Source organism: Salmo trutta, chromosome 20, assembly GCF_901001165.1.
Source record: "Salmo trutta chromosome 20, fSalTru1.1, whole genome shotgun sequence".
In the NCBI taxonomy this organism is placed as follows: domain Eukaryota; kingdom Metazoa; phylum Chordata; class Actinopteri; order Salmoniformes; family Salmonidae; genus Salmo; species Salmo trutta.
In genome coordinates this window covers 51778250-51796469 of record NC_042976.1, presented here as the reverse complement: position 1 = coordinate 51796469, position 18220 = coordinate 51778250, and the positions used below count along the sequence as shown (strand labels likewise).

Sequence of the window (18220 nt, the reverse complement as noted above, 5' to 3'; positions counted from 1 at the left end):
TCAACACTGCTGGCTGCTAGCTAGTCAACACCGCTAGCTAGCCAACCGCTACCGACTAGTAGCACTGTAGAAACTATTACATTACAACGGAACGACTTGATTAGTGTAGTGTTAGTTAGCTAGCTACATAGCTGTCTTTGTCATAGCTTGATAATTGTGTAGTTTAGTAAAAGCTAGGTTAGCTAGCCAGCTATTTCCGTCCCCCGCGACGCCATTGTTCCATACCCAGCCAACTATTACCGACGAGCAGCATTGTAGAAACTAAATACATTACAAAGGAACGTCTTGATTAGTGTTATGTTATGTTATGTTAGCTAGCTACAAAGTTGCTTTGTATAATAGCCAACCTCTACCGACTAGCAGCACTGTAGAAACTATGACATTACAACGGAACGACTTGATTAGTGTAGTGTTGTGTTAGTTAGCTAGCATTTTCGTCATTTTAGTCAATAAGATTTTCGCAACGTAAGCTTAACTTTCTGAATATTCGAGACGTGTAGTCCACTTGTCATTCCAATCTCCTTTGCATTAGCGTAGCCTCTTCTGTAGCTTGTCAACTATGTGTCTGGCTATCCCTGTTCTCTCCCCTCTGCACAGGCCATACAAACGCTTCACACCGCGTGGCCGCTGCCACTCTAACCTGGTGGTCCCAGCGCGCACGACCCACGTGGAGTTCCAGGTCTCCGGCAGCCTCTGGAACTGCCAGTCTGCGGCCAACAAGGCAGAGTTCATCTCAGCCTATGCTACCCTCCAGTCCCTCGACTTCTTGGCGCTGACGGAAACATGGATTACCACAGATAACACTGCTACTCCTACTGCTCTCTCCTCGTCTGCCTACGTGTTCTTGCATACCCCTAGAGCATCGAGCCAGCGGGGTGGTGGCACTGGAATCCTCATCTCTCCCAAGTGGACATTCTCTCTTTCTCCCCTGACCCATCTGTCTATCTCCTCATTTGAATTCCATGCTGTCACAGTTACCAGCCCTTTCAAGCTTAACATCCTTATCATTTATCGCCCTCCAGGTTCCCTTGGAGAGGTCATCAATGAGCTTGATGCCTTGATAAGTTCCTTCCCTGAGGATGGCTCACCTCTCACAGTTCTGGGTGACTTTAACCTCCCCACGTCTACCTTTGACTCATTCCTCTCTGCCTCCTTCTTTCCACTCCTCTCCTCCTTTGACCTCACCCTCTCACCTTCCCCCCCTACTCACAAGGCAGGCAATACGCTTGACCTCATCTTTACTAGATGCTGTTCTTCCACTAATCTCATTGCAACTCCCCTCCAAGTCTCCGACCACTACCTTGTATCCTTTTCCCTCTCGCTCTCATCCAACACTTCTCACTCTGCCCCTACTCGGATGGTATTGCGCCGTCCCAACCTTCGCTCTCTCTCTCCCGCTACTCTCTCCTCTTCCATCCTATCATCTCTTCCCTCTGCTCAAACCTTCTCCAACCTATCTCCTGATTCTGCCTCCTCAACCCTCCTCTCCTCCCTTTCTGGATCCTTCGATTTTCTCTGTCCCCTATCCTCCAGGCCGGCTCGGTCCTCCACTCCTGCGCCGTGGCTCGACGACTCACTGCGAGCTCACAGAACAGGGCTCCGGGCAGCCGAGCGGAAATGGAGGAAAACTTGCCTCCCTGCGGACCTGGCATCCTTTCACGCCCTCCTCTCTACATTTTCCTCTTCTATCTCTGCTGCTAAAGCCACTTTCTACCACTCTAAATTCCAAGCATCTGCCTCTAACCCTAGGAAGCTCTTTGCTACCTTCTCCTCCCTCCTGAATCCTCCTGCCCCTCCCCCCTCTCCTCTCTCTCTGCGGATGACTTCGTCAACCATTTTGAAAAGAAGGCTGATGACATCCGATCCTCGTTTGCTAAGCCAAACGACACCGCTGGTCCTGCTCACACTGCCCTACCCTGTGCTTTGACCTCTTTCTCCCCTCCCTCCAGATGAAATCTCGCGTCTCGTGACGGCCGGCCGCCCAACAACCTGCCCACTTGACCCTATCCCCTCCTCTCTTCTCCAGACCATTTCCGGAGACCTTCTCCCCTACCTCACCTCGCTCATCAACTCATCCTTGACCGCTGGCTACGTCCCTTCCGTCTTCAAGAGAGCGAGAGTTGCACCCCTTCTGAAAAAACCTACACTCGATCCCTCCGATATCAACAACTACAGACCAGTATCCCTTCTTTCTTTTCTCTCCAAAACTCTTGAACGTGCCGTCCTTGGCCAGCTCTCCTGCTATCTCTCTCAGAATGACCTTCTTGATCCTAATCAGTCAGGTTTCAAGACTGGGCATTCAACTGAGACTGCTCTTCTCTGTGTCACGGAGGCTCTCCGCACTGCTAAAGCTAACTCTCTCTCCTCTGCTCTCATCCTTCTAGACCTATCTGCTGCCTTTGATACCGTGAACCATCAGATCCTTCTCTCCACCCACGCTTGGATTGCGTCCTACCTGACAGGTCGCTCCTACCAGGTGGCGTGGCGAGAATCTGTCTCCGCACCACATGCTCTCACCACTGGTGTCCCCCAGGGCTCTGTTCTAGGCCCTCTCCTATTCTCACTATACACCAAGTCACTTGGCTCGGTCATATCCTCACATGGTCTCTCCTATCATTGCTACGCAGACGACACACAATTAATCTTCTCCTTTCCCCCTTCTGATAACCAGGTGGCGAATCGCATCTCTGCATGTCTGGCAGACATATCAGTGTGGATGACGGCTCACCACCTCAAGCTGAACCTCGGCAAGACGGAGCTGCTCCTCCTCCCAGGGAAGGACTGCCCGTTCCATGATCTCGCCATCACGGTTGACAACTCCCTTGTGTCCTCCTCCCAGAGTGCTAAGAACCTTGGCGTGATCCTGGACAACACCCTGTCGTTCTCCACTAACATCAAGGCGGTGACCCGATCCTGTAGGTTCATGCTCTACAACATTCGCAGAGTACGACCCTGCCTCACACAGGAAGCGGCGCAGGTCCTAGTCCAGGCACTTGTCATCTCCCGTCTGGATTACTGCAACTCGCTGTTGGCTGGGCTCCCTGCCTGTGCCATTAAACCCCTACAACTCATCCAGAACGCCGCAGCCCGTCTGGTGTTCAACCTTCCCAAGTTCTCTCACGTCACCCCGCTCCTCCGCTCTCTCCACTGGCTTCCAGTTGAAGCTCGCATCCGCTACAAGTCCATGGTGCTTGCCTACGGAGCTGTGAGGGGAACGGCACCTCCGTACCTTCAGGCTCTGATCAGGCCCTACACCCAAACAAGGGCACTGCGTTCATCCACCTCTGGCCTGCTCGCCTCCCTACCTCTGAGGAAGCACAGCTCCCGCTCAGCCCAGTCAAAACTGTTCGCTGCTCTGGCACCCCAATGGTGGAACAAGCTCCCTCACGACGCCAGGACAGCGGAGTCAATCACCACCTTCCGGAGACACCTGAAACCCCACCTCTTTAAGGAATACCTGGGATAGGATAAAGTAATCCTTCACTGCGACAACTGTCATTAGACATAGCTGGTAAATTCGCTCTGGCTATCTACTCCGATTTCAGAGCACTCTCGTCTGAGTGTGCCAGAGTGCAGAATAACTGACTAATTTACGAATGCTCAACACCCGTTGAATATGGCAGGTGTCAGCAAACATCAGCAAAAAAAGCGTAATAAATTGTTGCCAGCAGCTCAGTTGCAGCCACCAACGCTCTGGATAACATGAACACAGCCTAACCAGCTCTGCTAGGGTGAGTAAAATGGTCAGAGTGAGCTGTCCTCTCATGTGTCTGTAAGTAGCTACCAAGCTAGTTAATGTTAGCCAGTTAGCTTGGTAGCTTGACTGTTGTTGTTATGTCGGAACGCTCGGATCAACCCTACTCCTCGGCAAGAGTTGCCAGTGTGCTCTCTGAACGCTCCGAGAGCGAAATGCTCTGAATTTACGAACTGGCAATCTGACAACGCTCTGAGTTTACGAACGCCCAGGGCGCACTCTGGCACCCCAGATTGAATTTACGAATACACCTGTAGTATAAACCAGTCTTTAGTCTTGAAATCTTTGGTTGTTAAGTACATGGCCTCACTTGTGAATCCTTAAAGAAATGGGCGGGGCTTAAGAGTGTGTGAACGATGCTGAAAGGGTGTAGACAAAGAAGAGCTCTCCAGTAGGTTTACTAAAACATTCAAGGGCCGTTTTCTCAAAAGTGAGGTTACAAGTTTATCAACTATCAAAGTAGAATGACTTTCCCATTGTTCCTCAACTGTAGTGTATGATATACCATTTTCTAGCTCTGAGTCTCTACTTTTATCTAATGTAAAAAACACAATTTCAAATTTTGCTACATAAGACAGAATCAAGTCGGTCGGTCATGTATGTCCATTAATCCATTCCTCCATCCTTCCTCCAACCCACTCATCCATTTATCCGTTTGTTTTTCTGTGCATCCTTATGTTTCTCATCTAGCCAGCGGTCACCAACTGGTCGATCTTCAAGGCATTCCTAGTTGATCAACAAACATTTCTGTAAAACAGCCAAAGATAAAGGCTTGCACTCCTTTCTTTGCTTGGCGCTAGGTGCACTTGATTCAGATGCCTTGCGCACCATCAAAGTGTCCCCATTTTGAACCATTGAATTTGTCTGAAAAGACAAACTCCGTCTACCTGGCGGACCGGGAGATCTGTAGCTAAATCAGCTGCGCCTGTTGCGCTGGCCAATCGGATAGCTCAAATCACCGTGCCTACAGCCATGACCAGAGAGAGACAATAGAATATAGCAAAGAGCTGCTGAGTCAGGTCATGTCTAAGTTTATTCAGCACTGTCAACAATGTTTTTACTCAACACTATTACAAAACATAAAACGCTCTTTTCCCCACTCGTGCTGCAGCTGCAATGAACTTATTATTAGGAGCTCGTCGTGTTTATTTTAATATCGAGGAATATTTAACTTTCTTTGGTCATAGGAACAACATGAATTTGTGCATGAGGCAGACGTAACTCGAGTTTCGCCATCAGGTAGAAGACGGTGTCTCTGGTCAGTCTCACCGGAGGGAAGGAAGGCGAGAGCAGGGACCGTGAGAGGCGGACCCTCTGCTGCTCTCTCTCTCCCTCCGCTGAGACTAATGCCATGTTCAAAACAACTAGGAACTCAGTAAAAAACGAGATCCGACTGGGAAAAATAGTTTTGAACGGTCATCCAAATCGGAATTCTAAGTCGGAAACTCTGGCATCTTTCTAGAGCTCCGACTTTCTGACCTGAAGATCACTGACGTCATGATTTCACATAGTTTTTTTTTTTAGCTCCCAGCACCATGACCATTAGATGCAGGTACCATCAGTCCAGTAAAATAAAAAATCGAATTATTAGCAAATTATTAAAATTTATGCTCAGCTGTGCCTCGCAAGTGCTAAGCCAACTGATCTATTTTGTTATCAAAGCTGGTGCTTTGAAATATAATATGGTATGAGAAGAACAATATTTGCAGGCTAGGCCTACTGCACAAATCTCATTCCTAAATAACCGTTTTTATTAGGTTAAAATAATTCTGGGGGGTAGATCTCGGCTTGCTTTTTGACTGTGAAATTGATCTTGACTCAGAAAGGGTTGGTGACCACTGGTCTACACAGTATGCAGTGAGTGTGTGTGTGTTGCACAGTGGATGGCAGCTACAGTATATCAGTTACCTGTAGAGTGGGTACATGCATGACCCTGGTGAAAGGAGACTCAAACATCATGGAGATACAGGAGCAGATTGTCACTACGATCATCACCCAGTCCAGATAGGTGACCAGTCCCAGGAGATCACTGAGGAATAAAGAACACACACAACACAAACACAGACATACAGGCATGTACACATGTGTGCAGACACACAGACATACATACACACACAGTCATAAACACACACAGACACACATACATACACAGGCATAAGCACACACTAGTTTAGTAAGGAACACACACATGCAGATCCTTAGTAGACCCATCACTGCAGTGTGAGTTGTAAGTGGGCCATGCTACTTTGTTTCAGTTCTGATTAAATAATATGTCTTATAAAACTGCACACACAGACTCCATAATGAGTGGGATCATCTAAGGACTGTGATTGAGTGTGCATGCCTGAGTGTGTGTTCGCGTTGTTGCACATATGCATAGTTTGTGTTATGTGTCTGTATGCTAACGCGTGCATTGTGTGTTTGTGCTCGTGCATGCGCATGTATCCGACCGCACTGCAGCCCTACAGCACCATCCCAGCTAGATCTATATGAAAGTCCCCTGGCACCCAGATAGAAATGAATTTATCTCTTTGTTTGATAATCAGAGCTGGAGCCTGGGAACCTGGGCAGAACTCCAATCAGTTTATGTAATGTTAAAATCCTATTTCACAACTTTGTAGTTTTGCAATCTTCATTCCTCATAAGAGATTTGTATTGTTTTTAGATAAATAACAAGACAGAGTAAGAGAAACAACCCAATTATGCAATATTTACCCATCAACAATGGGAGTAGAAGACTTACTAAAGCTGGTGGTATTTGGAGTTCACCGCTCCTGTTATAGGATCTGTTTTGGAGCTAGACAAAAATAGACAAACAAATAGACATGAAAACAGGTTATATTTTCTTTTTCATAGCATGTGTTGCTAAAACAGTTTGGGTAGCACTTTACATTGCAGCACAGAATAAATGGCTATTAACAAAGTAATAGAGTGCCTTGAGCAATAGTAAATATTCATGTTTTTCATTGGTAGAGCCTTGTTCTTGAAAACTTCTGCCTTGGTTGGTGTGCACCCCTCCTCTTTTACATTTTTTGCTGACATTTAAGTCCTCCTAACTGTATTTAACAAGTGCTAAACTTATTACAACTCATCCGAAGACATTGTGACGGTTTAACATGCTATTGCAGTCATTGACTGTGATTGGCTTGCCCTTAGATGTTAGACACCATATGAGTCTACAGCAATGAATGTATATATGAATGGACAAAGCCATCAATCACATGACACCATTCATTACTATGTACAGACTCAATAGCTTCCCAAGTTTAAAGTTGTTTTGTCATGTGCACAAGTATAGTGAAATGCCTTTCTTGCAAACGCTTTCCCAACAATGCAGTAATCAATATCAGTAGTACTACAACATAATGTAAAGTAGAACAAAAACGTACAAGAAATATAAATAAAAAGAACACAACACTGTATATAGTAAGTAAACTATATACAGGGTCAGCTCCAAGACCATAGATACATGTGCAGGGATACTGGAGTGGTAAGGGTAGATAGGCCATTTTAATGGCGTCAGACCAAGGCTCTGTGTCTGTCCTCATGCTCCTAGACCTTAGTGGCACTTTCATACCATTGATTACCACATTCTTTTGGAGAGACTGGATACCCTAATTGGTCTATGCAGACAAGTTCTTGCCTAGTTTAGATCCTATCTGTCAGAAAGATATAAGTTCGTCTCTGTGGATGTTTTGTCCTCTGACAAAACAATGGTACGTTTCGGTGTTCCTAAAGGTTCCGTTCTAGGACCACTCAGAAAGTCTTCAAACCCCTTAACTTTTCCCACATTTTGTTGTGTTACAGCATGATTTTATAATGGATTAAATAAAGATTATGTGCCACTGGCCTATACACAATACCCCCTAATGTCAAAGTGGAATTATGTTTTTTTAAATGTTGACAAATTAATTAAAAATGAAAAGCTGAAATGTCTTGAGTCAGTAAGTATTCAACCTCTTCGTTATGGCAAGCCTTAATACATTCAGGAGTAAGAATTTGCTTAATGGGTCAAAATCAAAATAAAGCAGACATTGAATATCCCTTTAAGCATTGTGTAGTTATTAATTATACTTTGGGTGGTGTATCAATACACCCAGTCACTACAAAGATACAGGAGTCCTTTCTAACTCAGTTGCCGGAGAGGAAGGAAACCGCTCAGGGATTTCACCATGAGGCCAATGGTGACTTTAAAACAGTTATATAATGTAATGGCTGTGATAGGAGAAAACTGAGGATGGATCAACAACATTGTAGTTAATCCACAATACTAACCTGAAAGACAGAGTGAAAAGAAGGAAGCCTGTACAGAATAAAACATATTCCAAAAAATGCATCCTGTTTGCAATATGGCACTACAGTAAAACGGCAAAGAAATGAACTTCATGTCCTGAATACAAAGTGTTATGTTTGGGGCAAATCCAAAACAACATATCACTGAGTACCACTTTTCATATTTTCAAGCATGGTAGCTGCATCATGTTATGCTTGTAATCGTTAAGGACTTAAATCGGCTTGAAACTCTATTGCAAGACTTGAAAATGGCTGTCTAGCAATGATCAACAACCAATTTAACAGAGCTTGAAGACTTTGTCTAATAATAATGTGCAAATATTGTACAATCCACGTGAGGAAAGCTCTTAGAGACTTACCCAAGAGGACTCACAGATGTAATTGCTGCCAAATATGTTTCTAAGTGAGGTGATTCTAACATTTATTGACTGTTAATGAGATTTACCTATGTAAATGAGATTTACCGATGTAAATGAGATTTACCGATGTAAATGAGATATCTGTATTTCATTTTCAATAAATTTTCTAACATTTCTAAAACCATGTTTTCACTTTGTCATTATGGAGTATTGTGTGTAGATGGTGAAAGAAAAAAAAGATTTAATCCATTTTGAATTCAGGCTGTAATACAACAAATGTGAAATAAGTCAAGGGGTATGAATACTTTTTGAAGGCACTGCACTGTATCTTGGTGATGTAATTTGAAAAAACACAATGTCAACTTTCACTGCTCTGCAGACGACACACAGCTGTACATTTCGAAGAAACATGGTGAAGCCCCAAAATTGCCTACACTGGAAGCCTGTGTTTCAGATATAATAAAGTGGATAGTGGCAAATGTTTTCCTTCAAACAAAGAGATCTTCTGTCGGATCTGACAAATCTTGATGGTTGTAATGTTGTCTGAAATAAAACTGTGAAGGACCTTGGTGTTACTCTGGACCCTGATCTCGTCATGCCAGACCTGCTAATTCGACCCTCTCTCTCGCGCTTTCTTTTTCTACCGCACCTGTTGTCTCAACTTCTGAATGCTCGGCTATGAAAAGCCAACTGACATTTACTCCTGAGGTGCTGACCTGTTATACACCCTCTATAACTACTGTGATTATTATTTGACCCTTAAGAGGTTGGCCATGTACTCTTATAATCTCCACACACACAGCCAGAAGAGGACTGGCAACCCCTCAGAGCCTGGTTCTTCACTAGGTTTTTTCGTAGGTTCCTGCCTTTCTAGGGAGTTTTTCCTAGCCACCGTGCTTCTACATCTGCATTGCTTGCTCTTTGGCGTTCTCTAAGCAAACAACTGGCAGGGCTTTCTCCTAAAGGGTTTCAGTATAAGCACATTGTGACAACGTCTGATGAAAAAGCTTTATAAATACATTTGATTGATTGCTGCTAGGTGACTAGTAGTGATATGCTTTTTCCCCCTTTCAAGATGTTTCGATAGGTATCTAGATAAAGGGAGCTACGATATGATACAGGAATGATGCGTATCAGTTTGAAACGATTCGGTGCGATTCGGTTTGATTGGAGAATTAATCGATTCGGTTCGGTGCGATGCACTAACACATTCATTTTCCATTTTAAACAAAACTCTGCTGCTGATGAGGTGGGCCTCTCTGAGCTAGATCTGTCTGAGCTGACTTCTGTGTTTGTGTGTGTTAGATCAATAGAGGGGTTATAGACAGCCAGGGCTTTCCCACACAGTCAAATAGCCTCTGGGCTGCTGGGGAGAGCTGTAGGTGGTGAGAGAACACAGAGCGCAGGGAAAACCTCACACTCAGCATCTTACTGTAATCATTTATGCCTATAGTGTATCTACTGTGTGTATAAACTGTGTGTGTATGTGTGTGTAATGTGTGTGTACTGTTATTATCTTTATGTACCTTTATTTAACTAGGCAAGTCAGTTGATAACAAATTCTTATTTTCAATGACGGCCTAGGAACAGTGGGTTATCTCTCTTGTTTAGGGGCAGAACGACAGATTTGTACCTTGTCAGCTCGGGGATTCGAACTTACTAGCCCAATGCTCTAACCACTAGGCTACTCCACTCTGTGTGTGTGTGTGTATGTACTGTGAGTATACTGTGTGTGTGTGTACTGTGTGTGTGTATGCACTGTGTGTGTACTGTGTGTGTATGTACTGTGTGTGTGTGTGTGTGTGTGTGTGTGTGTGTGTGTGTGTGTGTGTGTGTGTGTGTGTGTGTGTGTGAATGTGTGTGTGTGTGTGTGTCTATGGTGTGTATACTATGTAGGCAACTGATCTGAGCCATAAGGGATACTAGGTATCTACCACCCCACTACTACTATCAGATTAGGGAGGGCAATGTAGTCTATGTTTTTTGTCCCCCCACTTTGGTTCTGAAATTACCATCACCCACTAATTAACTTGTCATTTTTGCAGCTTAAGTGTTTGAGCTAGTAATCTATCAATATTTATTGTTTACAAATAAGCTATGACATATTCAATTAATATGTAGCACAACTTTGAATTTCACTTCCATCTCAATATCAAATGGTTTTGACCATTTGGACATTTTTCGTGAGCTTCTTTTCTCCTCCCGCTTTGGCCATGCAGTGCGCCTCACAAAAGAGATTCCTCAATATGAAATTAACTTTACCCTGTATGTCAAAAATTACCATATACACTGATTGTTTAAAGCAAATCTACCATAACTATTGCTGATGGTGAACCTGAACAATTAAAAAAGTATAGCTTACTTCTTCAAAATTGCATAGATACTAATAACCCAGCAAATTAGACTGTCACTCAACTCGTCGTGCTGCACTCTGCTCCGCAGGTAATATTACATCTCATTACAACGGTTTGATTTGTTTGATCTGAGCATTTTTTTAGCTAGCTACTTAGCTGTCTTTGTATCAAAGATAATTGTGTAGTCTAAAGTAATTATCGAGGTTAGCTAGCCAGCTATTTTCGTCCGCCGCTCCGCGCCATAGTTCTCCTACTTAGTCAACAACTGCTAGCTAGCTAGCCAACTTCTACCGACTAGCAGCACTGTAGAAACTAATACATTACAACGGAACGATTTGATTAGTGTAGTGTCAGCTAGCTACATAGTTGTCTTTGCTGTCTTTGTATCTAAGATAATTGTGTAGTTTAGAGTAAAAGACAGATAACCCACAAGACAGATAACCCACTGTTCCTAGGCCGTCATTGAAAATAAGAATTATCGAGGTTAGCTAGCCAGGTTAGCTAGTGTTAGCTAGCTACATAGTTGCCTTTGTATCATGATAAGGTGTAGTACTGAAACTATCGAGGTTACCTAGCCAGCTACACTTTCAAACAAAGTCAACAACACAGCCACTGCTAGCTAGCCTACTTTACCAGCCAGCAGTACTGTATAATTTTAGTCATTTTTAGTCAATAAGTTGTCTTTGCCATAGTTTGTCATAGTTTGATAATTGTGTAGTTTAGAGTAATTATCGAGGTTAGCTGGCCAGCTATTTTCGTCCCCCGCGACGCCATTTCCAAACCTAGCCAACTATTACCGACGAGCAGCATTGTAGAAACTAAATACATTACAAAGGAACGTCTTGATTAGTGTTATGTTAGCTAGCTACATAGTTGCCTTTGTATCATGATACTGTACTGAAACTATCGAGGTTACCTAGCCAGCTACACTTTCAAACAAAGTCAACAACGCAGCCACTGCTAGCTAGCCTACTTCACCAGCCAGCAGTACTGTATCATTTTAATAATTTTAGTCAATAACATTTTTGCTACGTAAGCTTAACTTTCTGAACATTCGAGACGTGTAGTCCACTTGTCATTCCAATCTCCTTTGCATTAGCGTAGCCTCTTCTGTAGCCTGTCAACTATGTGTCTGTCTATCCCTGTTCTCTCCCCTCTGCACAGGCCATACAAACGCTTCACACCGCGTGGCCGCTGCCACTCTAACCTGGTGGTCCCAGCGCGCACGACCCACGTGGAGTTCCAGGTCTCCGGCAGCCTCTGGAACTGCCAGTCTGCGGCCAACAAGGCAGAGTTCATCTCAGCCTATGCTACCCTCCAGTCCCTCGACTTCTTGGCGCTGACGGAAACATGGATTACCACAGATAACACTGCTACTCCTACTGCTCTCTCCTCGTCTGCCCACGTGTTCTCGCACACCCAGAGAGCTTCTGGTCAGCAGGGTGGTGGCACTGGGATCCTCATCTCTCCCAAGTGGACATTCTCTCTTTCTCCCCTGACCCATCTGTCTATCGCCTCCTTTGAATTCCATGCTGTCACAGTTACCAGCCCTTTCAAGCTTAACATCCTTATCATTTATCGCCCTCCAGGTTCCCTTGGAGAGTTCATCAATGAGCTTGACGCCTTGATAAGTTCCTTTCCTGAGGATGGCTCACCTCTCACAGTTCTGGGTGACTTTAACCTCCCCACGTCTACCTTTGACTCATTCCTCTCTGCCTCCTTCTTTCCACTCCTCTCCTCTTTTGACCTCACCCTCTCACCTTCTCCCCCTACTCACAAGGCAGGCAATACGCTTGACCTCATCTTTACTAGATGCTGTTCTTCCACTAATCTCATTGCAACTCCCCTCCAAGTCTCCGACCACTACCTTGTATCCTTTTCCCTCTCGCTCTCATCCAACACTTCTCACTCTGCCCCTACTCGGATGGTATTGCGCCATCCCAACCTTCGCTCTCTCTCCCGCTACTCTCTCCTCTTCCATCCTATCATCTCTTCCCTCTGCTCAAACCTTCTCCAACCTATCTCCTGATTCTGCCTCCTCAACCCTCCTCTCCTCCCTTTCTGCATTATTTGACTCTCTATGTCCCCTATCCTCCAGGCCGGCTCGGTCCTCCCCTCCTGCTCCGTGGCTCGACGACTCATTGCGAGCTCACAGAACAGGGCTCCAGGCAGCCGAGCGGAAATGGAGGAAAACTCGCCTCCCTCCGGACCTGGTATCCTTTCACTCCCTCCTCTCTACATTTTCCTCTTCTGTCTCTGCTGCTAAATCCACTTTCTACCACTCTAAATTCCAAGCATCTGCCTCTAACCCTAGGAAGCTCTTTGCCACCTTCTCCTCCCTCCTGAATCCCCCTCCCCCTCCCCCCCTCCTCCCTCTCTGCAGATGACTTCGTCAACCATTTTGAAAAGAAGGTCGACGACATCCGATCCTCGTTTGCTAAGTCAAACGACACCGCTGGTCCTGCTCACACTGCCCTACCCTGTGCTTTGACCTCTTTCTCCCCTCTCTCTCCAGATGAAATCTCGCGTCTTGTGACGGCCGGCCGCCCAACAACCTGCCCGCTTGACCCTATCCCCTCCTCTCTTCTCCAGACCATTTCCGGAGACCTTCTCCCTTACCTCACCTCGCTCATCAACTCATCCTTGACCGCTGGCTACGTCCCTTCCGTCTTCAAGAGAGCGAGAGTTGCACCCCTTCTGAAAAAACCTACACTCGATCCCTCCGATGTCAACAACTACAGACCAGTATCCCTTCTTTCTTTTCTCTCCAAAACTCTTGAACGTGCCGTCCTTGGCCAGCTCTCCTGCTATCTCTCTCAGAATGACCTTCTTGATCCAAATCAGTCAGGTTTCAAGACTGGTCAATCAACTGAGACTGCTCTTCTCTGTGTCACGGAGGCTCTCCGCACTGCTAAAGCTAACTCTCTCTCCTCTACTCTCATCCTTCTAGACCTATCTGCTGCCTTTGATACTGTGAACCATCAGATCCTCCTCTCCACCCTCTCCGAGTTGGGCATCTCCGGCGCGGCCCATGCTTGGATTGCGTCCTACCTGACAGGTCGCTCCTACCAGGTGGCGTGGCGAGAATCTGTCTCCGCACCACATGCTCTCACCACTGGTGTCCCCCAGGGCTCTGTTCTAGGCCCTCTCCTATTCTCGCTATACACCAAGTCACTTGGCTCTGTCATATCCTCACATGGTCTCTCTTATCATTGCTATGCAGACGACACACAATTCATCTTCTCCTTTCCCCCTTCTGATAACCAGGTGGCGAATCGCATCTCTGCATGTCTGGCAGACATATCAGTGTGGATGACGGATCACCACATCAAGCTGAACCTCGACAAGACGGAGCTGCTCTTCCTCCAGGGGAAGGCCTGCCCGTTCCATGATCTCGCCATCACGGTTGACAACTCCCTTGTGTCCTCCTCCCAGAGTGCTAAGAACCTTGGCGTGACCCTGGACAACACCCTGTCGTTCTCCACTAACATCAAGGCGGTGACCCGATCCTGTAGGTTCATGCTCTACAACATTCACAGAGTACGACCCTGCCTCACACAGGAAGCGGCGCAGGTCCTAATCCAGGCACTTGTCATCTCCCGTCTGGATTACTGCAACTCGCTGTTGGCTGGGCTCCCTGCCTGTGCCATTAAACCCCTACAACTCATCCAGAACACCGCAGCCCGTCTGGTGTTCAACCTTCCCAAGTTCTCTCACGTGACACCACTCCTCCGCTCTCTCCACTGGCTTCCAGTTGAAGCTCGCATCCGCTACAAGACCATGGTGCTTGCCTACGGAGCTGTGAGGGGAACGGCACCTCCGCACCTTCAGGCTCTGATCAGGCCCTACACGCAAACAAGGGCACTGCGTTCATCCACCTCTGGCCTGCTCGCCTCCCTACCTCTGAGGAAGCACAGTTCCCGCTCAGCCCAGTCAAAACTGTTCGCTGCTCTGGCACCCCAATGGTGGAACAAGGTCCCTCACGACGCCAGGACAGCGGAGACACCTGAAACCCCACCTCTTTATGGAATACCTAGGATAGGATAAAGTAATCCTTCTAACCCCCCCCCCCTTAAAAGATTTAGATACACTATTGTAAAGTGGTTGTTCCACTGGATATCATAAGGTGAATGCACCAATTTGTAAGTCGCTCTGGATAAGAGCGTCTGCTAAATGACTTAAATGTAAATGTAAACTGTCACTCAACTGTTGTCACTCAACTAATAAAGCCTAATATTCCACAAGCCACTTTAGCATTTGAACAGGCCGTCTACCTCGCGCTCTTCAGAGCGGAGCTGGGCAAAGTGTACCGTTTGACTAGGCTACTGATATTCCCTAGGGTTGTTTGGCATGCTGAATTATTAGGTATTTTCAGAAGGTAGAAAGAAAGAGCCCAAAACATTTCTTATTTGCAATACACAACGTTTGAAAAAAATTCTTACCGATGCATGCTACATTTGGATCGGTTTTGGGGTCCGCGGACCGATGCAATCATATCTTAAACATTTGAATCAGGGACCGTATCAGTGAATCGTTACATCCCTAGTGACTAGGTATCAGGATTATGATAAACAGAGTAGCAGTAGTGTGTATGATGATTGTATGTGAGTGGGTGTGCGTGTGTATTGTCAGTATGAATGTGTCTGCGTGTTATATGTGTGTGAGCAAATGAATTGTGTGTGTGTGTGTGACTGTGTGGAGTCCTGTGAGTGTGAATAGTCAGTGCAAAAATCCATTAAATAAAAGGGTCAATGCAGATAGTCAATTGAATAGATAGTTCATTAATAGAGCATTGAAACCAAAGGAAGTCGGTTAAGATGGCATCTCATGGAGACATAACACACGCAGTTTGAGCTACTCCAGCAAGTGACCCTCTCATTGAGTAACTCAAGTTGAAGTCCGACCAGGGTACTGTAGGCTGCCATTAGCAACTCAATTATCCTTATAACTCGTTCTGTGTGCAATTCAAGGACCATCTGGTGTAATAGAAACAATTATTGGCACCATGATTGCATTGTAAATAGGTTTTACTTATACAATGATTGACCACAGAGATTGCCATTTTTCTATTCAGCATAATGGGGGATCCTGTTTTCTGCAAATAATGCCTGCAGTACCATGGTCTGCCTTGAACTTCCGTGGCTTCATTGAGAGGGGGCAGTCGTTCTCCTCTGGTCTACAGCCTCAGGGCAAGTAATTGTCTTCACTTACGCATTGAAGCGTGCCCGCACTACAGTCCTACAGAAGTTTCTGAAGCGGTGCTCTCTCCCCACAATGAAGAGAGGTTTGTCAAAGTAAGGATGGTTCTCCCTCAGTTCCTCTTCCTGGACCTTCCTGCTCACACACACGCACAAACAAAGTTACACATGCATGTGCGTACACACAAACACGTACACACGCACACAAAATGTAAACAGACACAATGATAACAACACATAGGTAACACAGGAAAAGAAGACATGATCATTTCATTCTGTCCTTAAAATGCAGGGTAATTTGTCAAACAAATAATGAAGCAAACTTCAAAGGATCAAGAGTGGAGCAAAGGACTTAAGTTGCTGAGAGTGGGAAAATATCAAAGGGTTGTAGATTGATGATTGACTGTAAATTGGTGAGTGGCCTGTTTAGTGTTTCTTTACTGGGCACAACACACTATGTGTGTGTGTGTGTGCGTGTGTGTGTGTGTGTGTGTGTGCGTGTGTGCGAAGGAGAGTTTGTGTGTGTGTGTGTGTGTGTGTGTGTATACCGCTTCATCTCGGCCTGCTCCTTTTTCTCCTGGATCATCTTGATCTCACTATCTTCTCGCTGGGCGTTACGATAACGCACTGTACTGGAATGCTACAAGGGAGAGGAAAGAAGGGTCAGGGTGTGTGTGACTGTGTGTATGTGTTACAAAATCTAGCCAGCCTTCAAATATGTCCCATTTTGCTATGCCTAGGGGTCCTAGCCTGACTACCTGGTCCATAACCTGATATAACTGTGTGTATGAGACGTGAAAGTAAGAGTGAGTGGACCGGTGTTGAATGCATGTCCTAGGGTGGTAGTGTACTTACCGGGTGCCAGTGCGATCTCTGCTCTGACTCTCGCTAGTCGGCCAGCCAAAGCAGCATGCAATGTTCATGGTGACAAAATAATAATATGTACAAAAAGAAACAAAAATGCATGCCATGACAAAAGGTAAGATGCCAATCACCCACACCACATACATACACAAAGTAATTATTAGTGATGGGCACCAATATGGAAAACGATATCAGTTGCATTTTTTCGAAACTGATATCAGTTTAAAATAATAACATTGAAACTGTGTGGGCTTCACTTCCACGGCTTTGTGAACTCCAGACATGTGTGAATGTTCTGGTGGCCTAACCTACCCAACAATTTGAAGCCCATTGATGACCAATCAGCAGGCAGTTAAATATGCTAAATTGAGAGCCTGTGAGAGGATTTTGTGCCTGCAGGAAAAGTCATTTATGTTATTTTACAGAATAGTGTAGGTAAACAGCAAGCACACCGATATCACTGATCAAGTCTTACTGGCGCTCGCCAAGCATCTGACCCTGGGCTGTTGCCCGCTAGGGATGAGATGTGGAAATGTAAGTGTCCTGTTCGACTAAGCATTAAATACCTCCATTCCTAACAGTGTGTGTGTGTGTGTGTGTGTGTGTGTGTGTGTGTGTGTGTGTGTGTGTGTGTGTTTCTCACATCTTGTGTGAGTGTCTCCAGGGACTTTCCTCTGCTGATCCTCTGACTAGTGGAGCCATGTCTCAGAGACCTGGAGAGAGAGCACAGGGACAGAGCTTTGAAATATACCATTGGTGTGAGATTGTGTGTGTGTATATGTGCATGGTGCACATGCTTGCCTGTTTTTGCATGCATCAGTGTGCGTGTGCGTGTGTGTGTGCCCGTGCGTGAGTACACATGCTTGTGTGTGTACAAGACCTGCGTTCTTGGCGTATATGGTGCTGGACACTGAGGATGGAGCGCTCTTTCAGTGGTTGGCCCTCAAAGGATCCACTCAGCATACGCTGTCTGGTACAAGCCCTGAAACACACAGAATAGGAGACACATTCACAGCACAGTCCAAATACACACAACATAGTCAAAATAGACAAAAATAAATAGTGATGGGGCCTCGAAGTTAAAGAGAATGGATGGTAAGAGGAGGGTTGCCTGTTCGAATCCCTGAACTGACAGGGAGAAATCTGCAGGGAGTGAGCTGGCACCTGGAGAGTTACCGACTTCAATATCCCATATACTTCATACTGCCATTGTGCACTTGAACAAGGCACTTAAACGCTAAATGCTCCAGGGGCAGTCCCAGCCTGTGATGTGTGTTGTGTGTCAGGTTGGGTACTTTGACAGCAAAACATGACGAATATCCATGCAAATACACCTCTCTCCCTCCCCTCAGCAGTCAAACAGGCTATTCATCCAAAGCAGGCCCTATTCACATTATC

At 45.6% G+C, this 18220-nt stretch overlaps 1 protein-coding gene across 7 annotated transcripts in view; it reads right to left on the bottom strand.

The window, feature by feature from the left end:
- Positions 1-18220, bottom strand: part of nalcn (sodium leak channel, non-selective) — a 336159-nt gene that overhangs the window by 33924 nt on the left and 284015 nt on the right. For 5 of the 7 annotated variants that reach the window (XM_029703654.1, XM_029703656.1, XM_029703658.1 and 2 more), the window contains 7 exons: positions 17703-17804; positions 17466-17535; positions 16814-16846; positions 16507-16598; positions 15972-16094; positions 6498-6551; positions 5663-5783 (listed from right to left, as the gene is read on the bottom strand). In XM_029703654.1, the coding sequence (XP_029559514.1) occupies positions 5663-5783; positions 6498-6551; positions 15972-16094; positions 16507-16598; positions 16814-16846; positions 17466-17535; positions 17703-17804 (595 nt within the window). The remainder of the gene's footprint in view (positions 1-5662; positions 5784-6497; positions 6552-15971; positions 16095-16506; positions 16599-16813; positions 16847-17465; positions 17536-17702; positions 17805-18220) is intronic. The other 2 variants (XM_029703653.1, XM_029703657.1) reach the window with 1 other exon arrangement.